This window comes from Berghia stephanieae, chromosome 2 (genome assembly GCF_034508935.2).
Source record: "Berghia stephanieae isolate SIO BIC M18660-M18661 chromosome 2, UCSD_Bste_1.3, whole genome shotgun sequence".
Taxonomy (NCBI): Eukaryota; Metazoa; Mollusca; class Gastropoda; order Nudibranchia; family Aeolidiidae; genus Berghia; species Berghia stephanieae.
The window spans coordinates 109,653,600-109,672,608 of NC_088361.1; the positions used below are offsets into that span (position 1 = coordinate 109,653,600).

The 19,009-nt window shown below is 36.0% G+C and overlaps 1 protein-coding gene across 1 annotated transcript in view; it reads right to left on the reverse strand.

Annotated features, from left to right (window-relative positions):
• The window catches only part of LOC144966665 (uncharacterized), a 16,029-nt gene extending 2,511 nt beyond the window's left edge, over nt 1-13,518 (reverse strand). Inside the window, exons 1-8 of the mRNA XM_078903422.1 lie at nt 13,448-13,518; nt 12,895-13,038; nt 9,202-9,307; nt 8,461-8,515; nt 4,108-6,699; nt 3,077-3,280; nt 1,098-1,219; nt 77-206 (exon numbers count right to left, since the gene is read on the reverse strand). Coding sequence (XP_078759548.1) covers nt 77-206; nt 1,098-1,219; nt 3,077-3,280; nt 4,108-6,699; nt 8,461-8,515; nt 9,202-9,307; nt 12,895-13,038; nt 13,448-13,500 — 3,406 coding nt within the window. The 5' untranslated portion in view covers nt 13,501-13,518. The remainder of the gene's footprint in view (nt 1-76; nt 207-1,097; nt 1,220-3,076; nt 3,281-4,107; nt 6,700-8,460; nt 8,516-9,201; nt 9,308-12,894; nt 13,039-13,447) is intronic.
• Nucleotides 13,519-19,009: the final 5,491 nt, after the last annotated feature.

Here is a 19,009-nt window from a genome sequence, read left to right on the forward strand (position 1 = left end):
TGGACTTTGTATATTTAATCCAACATATTACCAACTTGAGTGCATGGTCACATATAAGGAAGGACATGACACTTACCGATAGCCTCCAACATGCAAGCCTCTCGCGTGTACGCCTCCACTGGGATGACAGACTGGAAACAATGCAGGGAGATAACTCCAAGATTGCTTTTCCAAATGTCTATGATGTGCTGAAGTTTGTCACTTATCTGGGAAAAGATTTGAAAGAACCTACCAACAATCAGTTATATCAAATTTTGCATATTATATTGTATTCAGTTTTGTTATAAGCATCCAAACTTCATTAATTTACTAATATTTCTTCTTCCTTTTCTTTTTTTTTCTTTTCCATATCTTTGTGGAAGTATTGAAGTAAAAAAAAAAAAAGAAGAAAAAAATGAAACAAAGAATTAAAAAAGCTTTCTTGCATAATATTTAATGCTTTATCGTAATAAAGCATCCACTGTAGACACCATGCTCTAAATACTTCACTATAATTCCCCTGACCATGAACAGAGGACATTTAATAACAAATAGGCATAGGACAAAACGAGTAGCATGCTTGACAGAAGTACAAATGAACAGAGGACAGTTAATAACAAATAGGCATAGGACAAAACGAGTAGCATGCTTGGCAGAAGTACAAATGAACAGAGGACATTTAATAACAAATAGGCATAGGACAAAACGAGTAGCATGCTTGACAGAAGTACAAATGAACAGAGGACATTTAATAACAAATAGGCATAGGACAAAACGAGTAGCATGCTTGGCAGAAGTACAAATGAACAGAGGACATTTAATAACAAATAGGCATAGGACAAAACGAGTAGCATGCTTGGCAGAAGTACAAATGAACAGAGGACATTTAATAACAAATAGGCATAGGACAAAACGAGAAGCATGCTTGGCAGAAGTACAAATGAACAGAGGACATTTAATAACAAATAGGCATAGGACAAAACGAGTAGCATGCTTGGCAGAAGTACAAATGAACAGAGGACATTTAATAACAAATAGGCATAGGACAAAACGAGTAGCATGCTAACACAGGTTTACACCAAGGGGACATTTAAATCCGAGTATAGCAGATTAATTACCTTGCTATTTCTTTTGTCCATTTTGGATGCAGCTTCATAAAGATGGCAGTATGGACGTGCCCTCTTTCCCTTTCCAATATAAAATATCCCACAAATGAAGTTTTTGAATGTTTCAAGTTCACCTGGTGAAAAGAAAATACAACTTAATCAGAAAACTTGATGATGCCTTTTATCATGTAGGTATCTGACAATTCAAGACCACTTGCTTAAAGGTCAACCTCTTGAAGACCTGAGATGCACATTCCTCCCACAAAATCCAACAGGGATGTAAATGGCAAATGACAAAAAATTCTGAAACCAATTCGCACACTGCCTTTTTACAAAATTAATGGTTCAAATAAAAGGAAATGGTTGTGTATGTATTTTTCTCATAGTCCATTTATAACTACAAAGTGGAAGTGAAGAAAACTGATGAATATATAAATATAACAAAGGTTGATAAATCTGTTAAAAAATCACCTGATGTCCAATTGATTATATTGTAAGCTCAGTCTCCTAAGTCTAACTCTACTGATAAGTGATTCGATGGCCAAAATCTATTCTATGAATCAGAATCTCAAATCAATGATGCAACATATAATTAAACAAACATATGAAAAAGAAACAATGTAAAGGAATGGAGAAGGATGGATAGCCCAGCACTAATGAAGAAAGCTAAGGACAGATCTGATCTGGATGAAGGGTCATTACTACAGCAAAGTAATCTCATGACTTGTCTACCTCTACAACTACAACGACCACAGTTACTTATCTAACTTAGTTTAGTCAGGAATATGAGTATGAGTATGAGAATGAGAACTTGAGAGAACTCTAAGTCAAAACAGCTGAAAACAGTGCAACATGAAATAAAAACAAACATATGCAACAGTAAAAAAACAACAATTTTCTAAAACGATCAACTTAGCTTCGAGTTTAAACCAAGAAGAAATTCACAAAGTCCGCCACACTCCAATAAACACCTATAGATTGTTGTGATGATGTTTTTACGCTGAGTACGTTATGTAGCCACGGTGGCTATTTACAGAACAAAATTTCAGAATTTTTTTTTTCTGAAGGACCTCTATAACTGCTATGTAGTTCAGAATCAGTTCAGAAATTTTCTGTCTGAATTCATGGCCTGCGAATAACGAAGACTTGCGTTTGTAGTGGAAATAACCACTTCCGTTCAAAACAGCTAGTGGGGTGATTCTGTGTATAAGGAAAGAGCTTGCCATGTCTGGGCTTATATGCACGATACTATATCGTTGTAGTATTTAATAAGAAAGTTTTTCAAAAATAAATTATTTTATTACTTTTTTATATTTTTATTCTACCCCCCCCCCTCCCCCTCTAAATTGAAATAATCTGAATTCAGAAAAATTCTGAAAGATTTACATCCCTGATCCAAGCATCAGTAACACATTGTATAGTCTCCTGGAACAACTACAAAAGACAACTAACTTTCATGTCATGGCACAGGACAGAAGGGCTAGAGCTCAGGTGGTCGCTGGTTCAGATAAGTAAGTAAGAATGTGACAATTCAAGACCAAAACAAAACATTGACACCAATGGTGAACGATTTCATCGATATGTCTGACTCATCACTTCAAAACGTCATTATGTCAGGATGGACCAGATACAAAAACGTCAAAGTTAAACTGATCATAATGATAAAATCTTGGTTTTCAGCACTCTCCCGAATACCATAAACTCAACTTTTAAGTCTGATAGTTTTGAATATTAATTCAATTTTCAGCACCCTACATAACAGTTATGAGGCGATTGGTCATATAGTTAAACTATTCAAACCATCACCAATGCAATATGTAATTTAACCTTAAATGTCATGCATTTATTCATTGATTCACTTTTGTCTTACTACTCGAGTGCACCTTTAAATATCATTCATCCATTCATTCCTTCACTTGTGTTCTAAGTAAAATTACAGTGAAAATTACTTTTGACATATTTCATCAAATGTAGTGGTAATAATATCTTACTGAGGTCCTTGGCCCGTAAGGGCAAATTAGACGTGACTCGAGGATCCAATAACAAGTAAGTAAAAGACGACTTGACACATCCCTCTCGCCACTGCCTGCCTTGACTGGATTGGAAATTATCCACCATCTTCATCTCCAGCTCTGACACGTTGCTCCAATCCAACGATGACCCATTCATGACTTGACGCAATTCATTGGGGTAATCTAAGAGACAAATTGGGGAGGAGCAGGCACTGGTTTCAATTTTTTAATTAATGAAATATGCAATAGGTAATGAACATATTAGAAATGAAAAAAAATAAAAATTATTGGGATAAAAACAAAAAAAAACAAATGAACACTTATCTCTGTGTTGATACTTGAGGACAAAAAAAAACCGCAACAACAACAACAACAACAACAAAAACCCAAACTGAACAGGCAAAACAGAGTCACTTTAAAAGTTTACAATTTGCCCTAAAAAAGGATTGAACATTTCAGGAATCTAGTTGACAAACTTTCCTTCTTAACAATTCTTATTGAATCAAAAACATTTCTGTACTTTTGCAGTTTGAGACAAAATTTCATTATTCAGTGCTGATGGTGACAAAAAGTGAAAAAGTAAGAAAATGAACGATTGCCTTTAAGCCCCATTTATTTGCACTAAACCCCACTTTTAGAGCAATTGAGATGATAAGACTATCATTGATACTCTAGCTAACTTCTGGAGAGTGGGAAACTATACCTGTGTGTTCCACCACACATCAACTCTCTCATTGCTAGCACATTGTTTCGAGAAAATATAATTTTTAAAAGGAGGAAATTCCTCATCTGGACTACAAAATCGCGGATTACCGCGGATCCGAGGAAAACCATCAGCACTGATTATTCTCTTAATTTTTTGTAGTCATAGGCAAGCTTGATATTCTATCTTTTTATTACTAGCAGCTAAAAAAGGACAAATATTTGAAGTGATTGGCAAAATAAACCAAAAGCAACTTTTATGTTACGATACTACTTAATATGGATTCAAATTAAATAGTTATTCTTACCTGGACACTTTTTGGTGATTTTGACAAGACCAGGGTCTGCCTCCAAACTGGCGAGCCGTTTCAAATAAACTTGTCTGGTGGCTGCGATGACGGGACCTGGTATCTCCCCATATTTCTGAAGTTCCTGAGACAACTCCTCATTGCTCAATTTTTTAAACCGCAAAGGAATGACGGTATCCTCAGTCGTATCATCTTCATTAACACGACCATTGTCATTGGGAAATGAAATTGTTTGGGTTGAATCATTACAGGAGTCTGACTTTGACACCTGCTTCAAGGTTTTCCAATCGTATATGAGTGTTGCTTGTGAATCCTGACTCAATTTGCTGTTCAAGCTTTCCAGGGAACGTCTGGAGGATACAATACTGCTCCCACATTCAGACGGGATCCATTTTTCTACTAGAGTTATCCCACTTTCAGGATCTGTATGCAGAACTTCCTCAAATGTCATTGTACTGAATAAGCTATTGTCTAAACAAAGGGCTTCATTCTCTTTGCTATTGTAATTGTAGATCCTTGGGAATGAACTATAACCTAATTCTTTCCTTTTTTTCTGTAACTCGTTGTTTACATTTGTGAATTTGGGCCTGGATAAGTTAATTTTATCTGGAACCGTGAAACTATTCTCTGACGTCATAATACTGTCATCAAGTAGATTCCTGTGTAAAACTGTGGGAGGATGCCATCGTTGGGATGAATCTCTCTCACCACCAAAAATATCTCCTTTCAATGCTGAGTTTTGACTGAGTGATGTGCTATTCTGAGGAAGATGCGAAGACTTTAAGCATTTATCTCTCACCAATACTTCAGGACTGGTGGAACTCGAATCATTTTCTGCAGTGCAAAACGAATCATTAGAGGATGAGGATAGATTATTCTTAGATGGGCTTTCGTTGGGTGATAAATTTTCTTTCCCCAAACCTGATGACTCCGATGATATGCGATGAGAGGACAAATTTGGCTTCAATTTACTCGTGTCATCAACACTACAATGGGATGCAAAATCTGTACACGATAAAACATATTCAGCTACTCGTGATAGTGTAGAAGACACACTTTGATTGGACGAACTTAACGATGGAAAACGTTTATTAACAGGACAATCTTCCGTGACATGGGATTTAGATTTATATTCATGGCTGGATTCATCCTTTCCTGATGCACTAGAAAGGTTTTCATTGTCGGGTTTTGTCTGTAAAATCTCTTGACAATATGAGGGAGTTGTATGGTAGGGTGCAGGTTTATCATTGACACTTGAATGAAAAGAATGAATAACATCATAATTTGAAAGTATATATGAAGGAAAATATCTATGCACATTTTTTGGAGGATGAAAATCATGGACTTCTGAGTCTAAAGAATTATTTTTCACATATTTAATCATTTCAGCTGATGATATGTTGCTATTTCCATGACATCCTCTTTGAGGTGACTGAGACACGTGAAATGAGCCTTGATTCATTCTTTTTGGTGAGTGAGGTCGACAAGGTGACCTATGATTTATTATTTCTGGCGAGTGAGGTCGACAAGGTGACCTATGATTTATTCTTTCTGGCGAGTGAGGTCGACAAGGTGACCTATGATTTATTCTTTCTGGCGAGTGAGGTCGAAAAGGTGACCTATGATTTATTCTTTCTGGTGATTGAGGTTGACAGGGTAACCTATGATTTATTCTTTCTGGCGAGTGAGGTCGACAAGGTGACCTATGATTTATTCTTTCTGGCGAGTGAGGTCGACAAGGTGACCTATGATTTATTCTTTGTGGTGACTGTGACAAATATAATGATCCTTGATTTATTCCCTGTGGTGAATAAGATCGACAAGGGGATCCATGATTTATTCTTTCTGGTGAGTGTGTTTGACAGGTCGACCCACGATTTATTCTCTGCGATGACGTTGACAAATATAACGATTCTTCTTTTATTTCTTGATGTGAATGAGATTGACAAGGTGGTTGTTGATTTATTCCTTGGCATGAATGAGGTGAGCAGCATGATTCATGAGTAATGGAATGAGGGGCTGAGTATGGTGTAGTTCCAAGATTTCTGGCCTGAGGCGAGTGGTTCGAGTACAAGCATCTTCCACTGCTAAGCCTTTGTTGTGATTCATAATCCATTCTTGGTGGAGTAAAGGATGGAGAAAAAGACTTGTGATTTAGTGTTGGGGATGAGCAAGATCGATTGGCAGATGTATCATTATTTATTCTATGGGATGAGAGAGATGTGTAAGACGACTCACGGCCAAGTCTTGGTGATGATGGTTGTGGGTGATTGGACTGGAATGAATGAGGACTGTGAATATATCCACAATGATTCAGACTTTCTGATAATTTGTGAATATTGCAAGAACTTGAATCTGTATTGCAACCACTACAAGGTTTACGACAGGGATTCTTCAAACCAACAAGAGGGGTAGTTGGAGATGTTGCATCAAAACAGATATTCTTCCCTTCGGAGAGGTAATCGTATAGTTCTTCTGTGATGGTTTTCGCATATTTGTTTTCTAAAATTTCTGGATCAATACAAGAGTGGTCAAGGTAGGACAACTGATGACCTTGAATACAGCCATGTCCATCTCTATCTTGATGAGAGTCTAAAATATTCAAAAAGAAAAACATAGATTTAAAAAAATATTTTTTTAAAAATCAATAAGCTAGGTAATAATAAATGTTTTTGTCTTTTTTTTTTTCCAGATAAAAATTGACCGACAATTTATGATACAACTGAATGCATTCTTGATGTTACTGAGAAGTTGCCTGAAAATTGAGTAAATATAATTGTAATTCCAATTTTGAATTTTTAGCACAGTGACGTCACCTGAACAGATGGAATGGCAAACATGTAAAAAGAGAAAAGCACTCATAAGAATAAAACTATTGCTATAAAGCAGTAAAAAAAAAAAAAGATTTTCATGACAATTTTTCTGTAATTCAAGTCAGCTACAAACTTACCGTCGCCAAGACGTATTAAAACTGTATATTTTTGTTAAAAATCTGAACTTAAAGAAAAACATCTGTATCAACTTATACTTCTGTCTATTTTTCATAAATCACTACTTTAAAAATAATTACCATTGATGTCGTGTAGTTCAATTTAGAAACTGATCCACTGGAGAGTTTTGAAAAAAAAAAAAAAAAGAAGGCCGAAGCTATTTTTTACAAAATGTCACAGGATTATAAAAAAATCTGAACTGGGAGAAAAACGCTAAGCTCAGACAAATTTGTATAACCATTATCTCATCCTGCCCAAGTTGCTAGTATCTCATTAAAATTTCCCATCAATTCAAAAAAATATCTATACCTATTAAATGCAAGACAGAATAGAACACAAATAATGATCAATTTTTCACTCCAATACTTGAGTTGATATATTTCAAGGGTGAGAATGACAGGTCATATAAAAGAAGGACATTTTTTACCAAGTTGATATAGAAGAGCATACCAATTTTATCGCAAAGATTATGACCCTTCATAGCAACTCTAATACCTATAAATATGAATTTCAATAAATTTACTGAGATGTAACCTAAATGTACCTCGTAGGAGTTTCTGACACCACTTGGAGGCATTCCAAAAGTTGACAGAGTGTAATAACAACATGCAAAATTGTATCTACTTAGGACGGCACCATGTGATCATACAATGTCAACACCTACTACCACCAGTAGGGATGATGATGTGGAGGTGGTTGTAGTGGTGATGGGGATGATGATGTCGTGATGGCTGTATTAGTGGTGGTGGTACAGATGATCATGTGGTGGTAGTAGTAGTAGTTATGGTGATGGGGATGATGATGTAGTTGTGGTTTTAGTAGTAGTGGTAGTAGGTATGATGATGTGGTAGTGGCTGTAGTAGTGGTGGACGATGATGTTAAGGTGGTTGTAGCAGAGGTGGTGGTAGGGATGATAATGTGGTGTTAGTTGTAGTAGAGGTGTTAAGGATGACGATGATATGGTGTTGGTTGGGATGATGTGCTTGGTGTAGTAGTTGTGCTAGGGGTGATGACGTGGTGGTTGCAGTGGAAGTTTAGTGTTGTGGTTTGTCTTTTTAATTGAGGAAAATAATTTTTGAAAAAAGAAATGTGGAATTGCGATGGTGATGGGTGGAGGTGAACCACCATTTAAACTGAAGATTCTCAGCGCTGATATTTCAAAATACCGTTAGTAATGCATTCAAGTGTACCAGATATAAATCCAGTCGTACTTGTCCTTATATTTATATATCTGACCAATTTCACAGAGAAAGAAGTTCCAGCACAACTCTGGCTTCAAAAGGAAATCTAGCCCCATCTCTGTTATGGTTCTCTTGGAGAAAATAAATAAAACAATCATCTTATAAATCCAAAAGTCTCTCACATGCAAATCCACTGCAATCTTCCACCCTTGACAACATGGTGTGGACTTTGAGCTCCTGGACACAGAGGGAATGTCCATTCTCCATTGCAAGATCCAGCGGGCGGTTACCATCCTAAGACACATATATATATATTGATGATGATGATGATGCTGTTGTTGATGCCGGTTTGTTTGTTTGTTTGTTGTTTTTTTATTTGTTTGTTTTTTTGTTTTGTTTAGTTTCTTTTTTTCCCTATGACTACTATGTTACTAGTGTGCATCTGTGTAAGTGTGTCTATGTTAATATTGTATTGTTATAAATGTGTAACCAAATGACAAATTGCCACTTTTTTTTAGGACAATAAAGATATCTTATTATTATTATTATTATTAATATTATTATTATTATTATTATTATTATTATTATTATTATTATTATTATTATTATTATTATTAAGTGAATCATTTGGCTCACAGGGTATGTAATATTTGGCTAATTGCAAAATTAACTTTCTAGAGCCATTTCCAAGACAAAATCAAAATTTCCTTAAAATGAGTCTTAAGAAAATGTCTCCATGATGTACTTAATTTCTAATGGTTTTTTAAAAAGAAATAAAAGATATGTTGATTTTTTTTTTAAATTTGTGCAACAAAATGGTTTCTTTTCATTGTCATAAATATTTTTAAAAAAATAATTTCAATTTAAAAAAAAAAACTGCAACAGTATCAAATAATTTCAAAAATTCATGTCTTATAACAAACCTCATCCTGTAAGTTGGCATTGGCACCATTACACAGGAGTAATTTCAATGTCGCCAGATCACCATATGAAGCTGCTACATGGAGTGGAGTCATTCGTTCTTGTGATCTGCAAGTTCACGAATCAACAAAATAAAACATTACCATTTCATATTACACATTTCCTCCTCCATAAAATCAACTATCCAAATTAAATAGAAGAGAATTTTTTAAAAATAAATTCATCGCATATTACAATAAAATCATAGTGGGCCAATATGGAACTAAAATTTCCATACAACCTACAGTACAAGTCTACATTTTTACAAAATCTCATCTCAGTTTCTGTCACTTCCTATTCATTCCTTTCACAGACAAAAGAATAAAAACATGTACTTTTGAGATCTGAATTTTTATTAAAAGAAAATGTATTATGATAAGACAAGACACAACAGCATCCATCATGGTTACATTATAATGCTTTAAAATTGATGTAAAAACTTTGATTATAACATACGCAGCAATTTTAAATAACTTTTCTTTGATAAATCAAAAACAACTCTGTAACTGAACATTTGCAGTGATGGGCCGTGGGGCCTTTTGCAAATACAAGCCATTGAAGATTTAAAGAACTAAAAACAAAAATTTTAAAAAAATATAAATAAACAGTGGTTTTAGATTTTATAATTACTGCAAATTAAATCTGCATGAGAAAGGAACTCAATCATATCTGAGTGAGCCTTTATGCCTACTTTTCTTCATTTTTCAGTACCCATGGATCTTAAACATTTGCTACATGCGCATAGAGCCAGCAAAGAATTATCTGATATCTAGTTTTTTGTTTGACTTAATGTCCCAAAAAATTTTTTTAAATAGACGTACAAACCAAATTATTGATGACAATACAATGTCACATTTACACTCAGCACCGCAGCCTCAACAGAAATGGTACGATAGTCTGTTCATTTTGAAAAAAATGCCAGAACTAACGTGTACTTATTTGAGGTCTGATAACCCAACTTGACATGGTCTCATAGTTGTGATGGAAATGCTCTCAAACAATACAAAATGTTGTCCATTACAATAATGTTAAAAGAGGCCCATAACAGCTTTCAGTTTTCAGACCTAATATGTGCACCTAGGTTAAAACGATAATGAGTAAATTTTAAAAAAAATTATCGACCAATCTTCTACAAGAAATTTGATATAATAATTCTGTACGAATATGGAGTGTAAAAAAAAAAAAACAAATCAACGTAGCCAATTTCGTGACCAAAAAAATTAATTAATTAAAAAAATGAATCCATGTTCATCCTACTGGCAGGTCTGTGTCTAGTTGCAAAAGTGCATGAATTTCAGACCTGCCAATGCTTCATATTCCAAAAGTGGAATAAGAACGTCAGAAAATAGAAATTTGAGACAAAAAATAGGAATCTTTTGACAATGGATAATTCTGTATCAAAATACCATTTCAACTTTGCCACTAAACACATAAGGACAGTATTCGGGCACAGCTGGCAAAACTACACAGAGATGCCAACTTTGAATTTGGCTCACAGGAGTTTCAGCCACCACTCGTAGGAATTTCAACGCCGAAAGAGGAATTTCCGCGTACAAAAAAAAAAGGAATTGGAACGATATTTGGCATTGTGCTTACATATTGTATAGTTCTAAATAGATAACTGATTAGAATTACAGTGTATATTATGATACATAAACACATTGCAAATTACAATCCCAAAATTTCCTTATTTCAAATGAAGTAAAGCACCAAAACCTAATGGTAGAGATTGTAGTACTGGTGGTAGTGAGGATGATGTGGTGTTGGTGGTTGTAGTAATAGTGGTAGAGATGATGAAGATGTGATAGTGGTTGATGTTGTAGTTGTAGTGGTAGTGATGATGATATGGTGGTGGTGGTTGAGGTAGTGGTGGTAGTGATGATGATATGGTGGTGGTGCTGGTTGAAGTAGTAGTTGTAGTGATGATGATGTGGTGGTGGTATAGTGGTTGTAGTAGTTGTGGTCATGATGATAATGATGTGGTGGTGGTTGTAGTAGTGGTGGTAGTGATGTTGATGTGGTGGTGGTGGTTGTAGTACAAATGGTAGTGATGATGATGTGGTAGTGGTGGTTGTAGTAGTAATGGTAATGATGATGTGGTGGTGGTTGTAGTAGTAGTCGTGGTAGTGATGATAATGTGGTGGTGGTGGTTGTAGTAGTACTGGTCGTGATGATGATGTGGTGCTGGTGGTTGTAGTAGTAGTGGTAGTGATGATGATATTGTAGTGGTTGTTGTTGTAGTATAGTAGTAGCATTAGCAGTAGTAGTAGTAGTAGTAGTAGTAGTGATGGTGATGGTGATGTGGTGGTTGTAGTAGCAGTGGTAGTGATGATGATGATGTGGTGGTGGTGGTTGTAGTAGTAGTAGTGGTGGTAGTGATGAAGATGAGGTGATGGTGGTAGTTGTAGTAGTATTGGTAGCGATGATGATGTGGTGGTTATGGTGGTTGTAGTAGTGGTGGTAGTGATGATGATGTTGTGGTGGTGGTTGTAGTAGTATTAGTGGTAGTGATGATGTGGTGGTGGTGGTGGTTGTAGTAGTAGTGGTAGTGATGTGGTGGTGGTTGTAGTAGTAGTGGTAGTGATGTGGTGGTGGTTGTAGTAGTAGTGGTAGTGATGATGTGATTGTGGTGGTTGTAGTAGTAGTGGTAGTGATGATGTGGTGGTGGTGGTTGTTGTAGTAGTAGTGGTAGTGATGATGTGGTTGTGGTGGTTGTAGTAGTAGTGGTAGTGATGATGTGGTAGTGGTGGTTGTAGTAGTAGTGGTAGTGATGATGTGGTGGTGGTGGTGGTTGTAGTAGTAGCGGTAATGATGATGTGGTTGTGGTGGTTGTAGTAGTAGTGGTGGTTGTAGTAGTAGTGGTAGTGATGATGTGGTGGTGGTGGTTGTAGTAGTAGTGGTAATGGTGATGTGGTGGTGGTGGTGGTTGTAGTAGTAGTGGTAATGATGATGATGTGGTGGTGGTTGCAGTAGTAGTGGTGGTGATGATGTGGTGGTGGTGGTTGTAGTAGTAGTGGTAATGATGATGTGGTGGTGGTGGTTGTAGTAGTAGTGGTAATGACGATGTAGTGTGGTGGTTGTAGTAGTAGTGATGATGATGTGGTGGTGGTTGTAGTAGTAGAGGTCGTGAAGATTATGTGGTAGTGGTGGTTGTAGTAGTAGTGGTAGTGATGATGATGTGGTGGTGGTTGCAGTAGTAGTGGTGGTGATGATGGTTGTAATACTAGTGGTAATGATGATGATGTGGTGGTTGGAAGGGGGGGGGGTATCCTTGGAGCAAATTGACCTCACCGGAATTTGACGGAAGTTGCCAGGAGCCCGGAATTTTTTGCTCCAGACCGGAGTTTTTTCCGGTGAAACCGGAGTTTTGGCATCACTGACTACATAATTATCACATGTGTTCGGTAATGGAATGAAGAAGGGGGAGAGGAGTGCAATTAATTTTCCTACTTAACTCCCTTTTGGCAATCATTAATTTAAAAAATTAATAAATTCACCTTTTTAACCCCCCATTTTTTCTTCTTACCATTATCATCTTTTTTGAAAATCGGAATTTAAAAGACAATGGCGGAATAGTGGTAAAGGAAAAAAGTGAAAATAGGAATAATTCTGCCAAAAGCGGAAGGAAGGGTTGGCAGGTATGGATTTGGTTCTACCTGATATTTGGATCCCCTCCATATTGGATGAGACAGCCCGTGACCTCCTTGCCCAGACCAGCAGCCAAATGCATGGCACTGACCCCATCATCCTGTGAAATGGCATTGGGATCTGCCCCACTCTCCAGTTCTCTTATCACCAATCTGAAAATAAATGCACATACAAAGCTGCCACAGTCCAAGGCTATGGATTGTAAAAGTAAAACAACTGAAAAAAAAAAGATTAATAATAACAGCTTAATTTTTATTTTTTAAAAATATAAATAAGATTAATAATATAACAGCTTCAAAATAAATAAATAAATAAATAAATAAATAAATGAATACAAGATTTATAATACAGCAGCTTTAAAAACTATAAATAAGATTAATAATATAACAGCAGATTCAAAAAAAACAACAAAAAAAGATTAATTTATAACAGCTTCAAAATTTTTTTATTCAAAAAGATTAATAATACTTATAACAGCTTCATGACGAGCTCAAGTTGAGAAGCATTTGGTTTAAAATAATATCAATGTCAAAATAAGGAAACGCTAATGTAGTACAATACCCGAGTGAAAACGAGTCTTCCGCCAAATGGTGTCTTAGTCTCAAATCTGACATGATTTATTTTTCTTGACTTGTCCTACCAGAACTTCAGCCTCAGCCTCCATGGAAATGGAAAATTTACTGTAAATATATTAACATTAATGCTGTGATTATATTATTGGCATATGGGTATGTGAATCACAGCCTATGATTATTCACGGACACCTTGTTGAAACTCTGCTCTTTTTAACAATATCCATACATTTTCGTAACCTGAAAAGAAAAAAAAAATAATATAAATATCAATAAAAGTTTTGAAAAATACTTAACAAATTATTAGTCCAGGGGTTATATAAGGGTCCTCATTCCTCAGTCAAGTGGCCGAAATGGTAAGATGGCTGTCTCAGAAGGCTTGTCATAGTCAGCAGTGTGTGATTGATTCCCACAAATGAAATGATATTAAATATGCCAATACAGTTAATAGGTAAGTCGTGACATTTTAATGGTGAGTGGACAATGGATTGAATGCTGATTAACTATTTTCTTACTGACTTACTGAACTGATTGAAAAAAACAAATAAGGCGGAATTTAATTGCCAGTATGACGGTTTCAGTACCAAATGTCATTTTCTAAAATTTGATGCAATTTGAGTTGGTAAAAAACAAACTGGATTTTGATTTGGCATCTTTATCTTAGTCTTGGCTTTGACTTTGACTATTTCTATTGTGGTGTTTATATGCAGTGCCATTGGGGGTGTAAACATGTGGTGTAAAATTAGATCCACAGAAAAAAAAGAGGCTTCTCTTCTTTTTTTCTCTTTCTTGTGAATAGACCTAAAACATCCATGAGTCTTAGTTTTAGATAATGTTAGATTGTAGTTAGCACGTTGTGTAGTGAATGCCGGTGTACGTTGATATAATGATAGTAATTACAGGGTTGCCAATCCAGGAGATAAAAACTAACTGAACGTTTACACAAACACAGAAACCAACCCCCTTTTTCAGTGCTGAACTCCAGCAAAATGACATTTTGTACTTACTTTTTTTTCCATTTGGCAGGTGATTGGAAAATATACTGAAGGTTCATAACATACTGAATTCCGTAAATATACGGAAAATTGACAACCTTGTAATTAAATAATAATTTTAAAAGATCAAAGGTAAAAAGAAAAATGGTACACAAATACTGATCGCAATGACCAGGTACTCATTTTACACCTGAGTACGGTGAGATAATGTGAGAAAAGAGTCTTCTTAAAGCAAGGCTCGACCCCAGGACCTTCCGATCCAAAAACGAGTGTCATACCATGTGTAAACATGTGGTGTAAAATTAGATCCACAGAAAAAAAAGAGGCTTCTCTTCTTTTTTTCTCTTTCTTGTGAATAGACCTAAAACATCCATGAGTCTTAGTTTTAGATAATGTTAGATTGTAGTTAGCACGTTGCGTAGTGAATGCCGGTGTACGTTGATATAATGATAGTAATTACAGGGTTGCCAATCCAGGAGATAAAAACTAACTGAACGTTTACACAAACACAGAAACCAACCCCCTTTTTCAGTGCTGAACTCCAGCAAAATGACATTTTGTACTTACTTTTTTTTCCATTTGGCAGGTGATTGGAAAATATACTGAAGGTTCATAACATACTGAATTCCGTAAATATACGGAAAATTGACAACCTTGTAATTAAATAATAATTTTAAAAGATCAAAGGTAAAAAGAAAAATGGTACACAAATACTGATCGCAATGACCAGGTACTCATTTTACACCTGAGTACGGTGAGATAATGTGAGAAAAGAGTCTTCTTTAAGCAAGGCTCGACCCCAGGACCTTCCGATCCAAAAACGAGTGTCATACCACAAGACCACATAATGACGTGGTAGTGGTGGTGTTTGTAGTAGTTGTGGTAATGATGATGATGTGGTGGTGGCGGTGGTTGTAGTTGTAGTAATAATATTGGTACTGATAATGTGGTAATGGTGGTTGTAGTAGTTGTCATAATGATGATGATGATGTGGTGGTGGCGGTGGTTGTAGTTGTAGTAATAATATTGGTACTGATAATGTGGTAATGGTGGTTGTAGTAGTTGTCATAATGATGATGATGATGTGGTGGTGGTTGTAGTCGTTGTAATAAATGATGATGATGATGTGGTAGTGGTTGTAGATGTTGTGGCATTGATGATGGTGGTTGTAGTAGCTGTGGTAATGATGACTCAGTAATGATGGCTGATGGTAAGGGTACCGATGAGGAGGCTATCCTCTACTAATCTCATGTCTGACTCTTTTCGCTGTATATTTTGAAAGAAGACTTTTTTTGAATTTAGGAAGTCTGTGATTTCTTTTCTTTTACTTTTACAATAATTCAATGAACTTTTATAAGTATAAGGACATTTGACACCGATATCTGAGTTTTAATTGACTATAAATTAGATATTCTAGGGGCTTTACTTTAGAGGCAAAGAGAGAGAGAGAGAGAGAGAGAGAGAGAGAGAGAGAGAGAGAGAGAGAGAGAGAGGGGGGGGGGGTAGTCATTTCATTTCTTTTTTGTTTAAAAATCATTTGATTTTCACTTTTTCAAATTTTTACTGATTTGGGTTTTTTTCCCGTGAAGTTTAGCATGGGTCTATGGATAACGATAGCCAACAAATTCAGCGCCAGCTTTGCTCGAGTTATTTGGTGGACAGGTGACAGTGACTCACAGTCACAGTGACAAGCATCAAATCAAATAAAAAGATGCACAAAGTCAAAGAGCACTCTCACTGCACTACACTTGTAATTGTATCCCTCTAATCTAAATATGACGTGCATATTTTCTGAAAAATGTCCATGTGTTAATTAAAAATCATATCCGTCAACTAAATGACCAACCTCTTTTTTCGTGTTGTTATCCCTTTCGGCTTTAGTTAGTTACATTTTTATAACTCGCGGTTGTTCCGCCATGAAAATTGAATTGACATAAAACATAATTAATGCCAGATAAATTTATTTAAATGGCCAAACAAGTCATGGAACACTGTCGAATATGAGTGGCTTGAAAATAAATGCCCCATTTCTCCAAGTCAAGCGTCTCCTTATCTGCCAAAAAAAAGTACATTCATGTAGAAATTAATAAATATCTCCGTATAGCATTGCCATAATATTAGTTATCGACGTATAATAATTATGTCATACTCGTTGCGCATACTCGTTTGCAAATGATATCTTGTACACGTCGAGTTTCGTGAATTGATGAAATTATTGAAAATGAAAAGTACGAATGGGTAGTGCTAATTTGTTTATTTAAAAAATAAAATAGTTGATTTAAAAAAAATGCAAAGAATAAAAGATCAAAATGTAAAAAGCCACGTAGACTATTGGCCTGATAATATATGTATCTAGGTCAAACCCAATTTCAACATTCCTTACCAAGACCGATGTGTACATACTGACGCACAGACAGTCTGTGTGTACTGGCGTGAGTATATTTGCAAGTATGATAATCGGACGCAATCATGTGCTCGTTTTAACATTGTTGTAGCGGACGATATTTTGCGTCGGTTTGAGAGTGTTCCCGTTACAATAATGGGCCCATAACAAGTTACCAGACCTGCAAATAAGTAAACGTCAGCACATATCTACTTACAGAACTGAAATCCGAACGCAATTATGGGCTTAATTTTTGTTATAATGGACATTATTTTGCGTTGGCTTGAGAATATTTCGATTACAACAATGAACCCTTAGAAAACGGGTTATCAGACCTGCAAATTAGTATACGTAGAACCAGGTTGGCAAAAAAAAAATACCAAAATATATTTTTTAACAAGAAATATATATTTTTTTTTCTAAAAGACGTATTTTAAAAATTTGATGCTTTAAATGTCAAACTGGCATCATTATTTGTAACCGATTCGCATTGGGCACTATCTGATACTTATATTTGGTATTTCAATTTAATTTGAAGTGCTCTCATGAGCTTCTCGCCTACACAATATACGGACCTGGCAATCTCGGCAACTGTTCTTTGATTACGGTGTGATGAATCGTTTTTGTCTTTGGTATTGGGCGATTCTGTGATGTTATCAAAATATGTCAGCAATTTTAGAGAGAGTCTGGAGATTTCAGATCTCTCCATTGTTATTAAGTCATTCAGTTTTGATAACTGGCATATCTGCTTGGCAAAGACACCCGAATCGAATCACCCCTTACCCTTTCTCGGTTTCAAGAATTTAAATGGATAATGGTGTTTCCTTTGTTTAGTTTGAACGTGGAAGCATGATTGGGTATACAATTAAACGATTTCCAACACAGTTCTGCCCGTGGCTAAGACATACGTCTTGTTTGGTAAGAAGGTCAAACGACACTGAGCATGAATGGTGATGAAAATGAGTTAAAATGATGGTAAAAATCAAGCCTAGTCTTCTGTTTTGTCAAAAACTTTAGACATATAACCCAAACCGTCGACTCAGGTATGAATGGATCCTCAGTCGGCTGTACAAGACAGAATACCCCATTTTGGCCAAAATACTTTAATTTCAGATTATAGGGAAGTTTCAGATTCAAAACCTTTTAACAAGTTAGGTGGGAACGATTATCTGTCTCACGGTTTATGAAATAAAAGCTTGTGTTTTGTTGTTGTTTGTTGGTTTGTTTTTCTATTGCACTAGCCTTGAAGACAAAAGTTACGCTATATGAATGATTTGCACTGCATGAAATGGAAATGTGGATCCGTATTGAAATAAATGAATTTAATGTCATTTGGCTCTGTGTAATTGTTTGTCGACTGCCAGCGAGGTGATTAACTCTAACCAAATTAACTCTTAAGAGACAATATATAATGTGTTAGGCGTGTACGGTCGATTTGCGCAATCGATATAATATACTATGGAAAGGAAATGGTTCGCATGCTTTTTTTTTTTTTTTTAAAGAAAGTCCTATAAAAACCACTCTAGGATGGTGAGCTACGAGAAGAGTCAAATTTAACCAACATTTGTTTGCGTATCAAAGGTCCATGGTGTGGAAGACGCGTCGTTGACAGTAATTGACAAAATAACTAGTTACCTGGACACAAATCCAACAAAGTCTGCCCATCTTCTCTTCGTTGATTTTTCCTCAGCTTTCAACGCAATTACAGCAAGAAATGAAGAGAGTAGGAAAGTGCCAGAAGACAACAAAGAATAAAAATTTCGCGGCGGCAATGGGGGCTCGAACTCAAGACCTTACTGGTACGACAACTCTGCCTGGCCGGGGAGAGCGTGACTATACCGTATGAGCTATCCACGATCCTTAAAAAAGATCGCTTCTAACGCTAGTTCTGTTAGAGCCTTCTCTTCCTGACTTCTCGAGGTCACGGGTTCAAGACACACAAACGCTGCGAAGTTAGTTGATCAACATTTAAGCTTAATAGCCAATATTCTCAATACAAACATGTAACATGGAAACAATTGAGACATTGAGTATGCTCCGATATTCGGGGTGACTTTTTAATTCAGAAAAGTGAGTGGGGCCGGCACTTAGGTTGATAACAAACGGAAATGAAGTGAGTAGGAAAGTGCCAGAAGACCATAGAGAATAAAAATTTCGCGGCGGCGATGGGGCT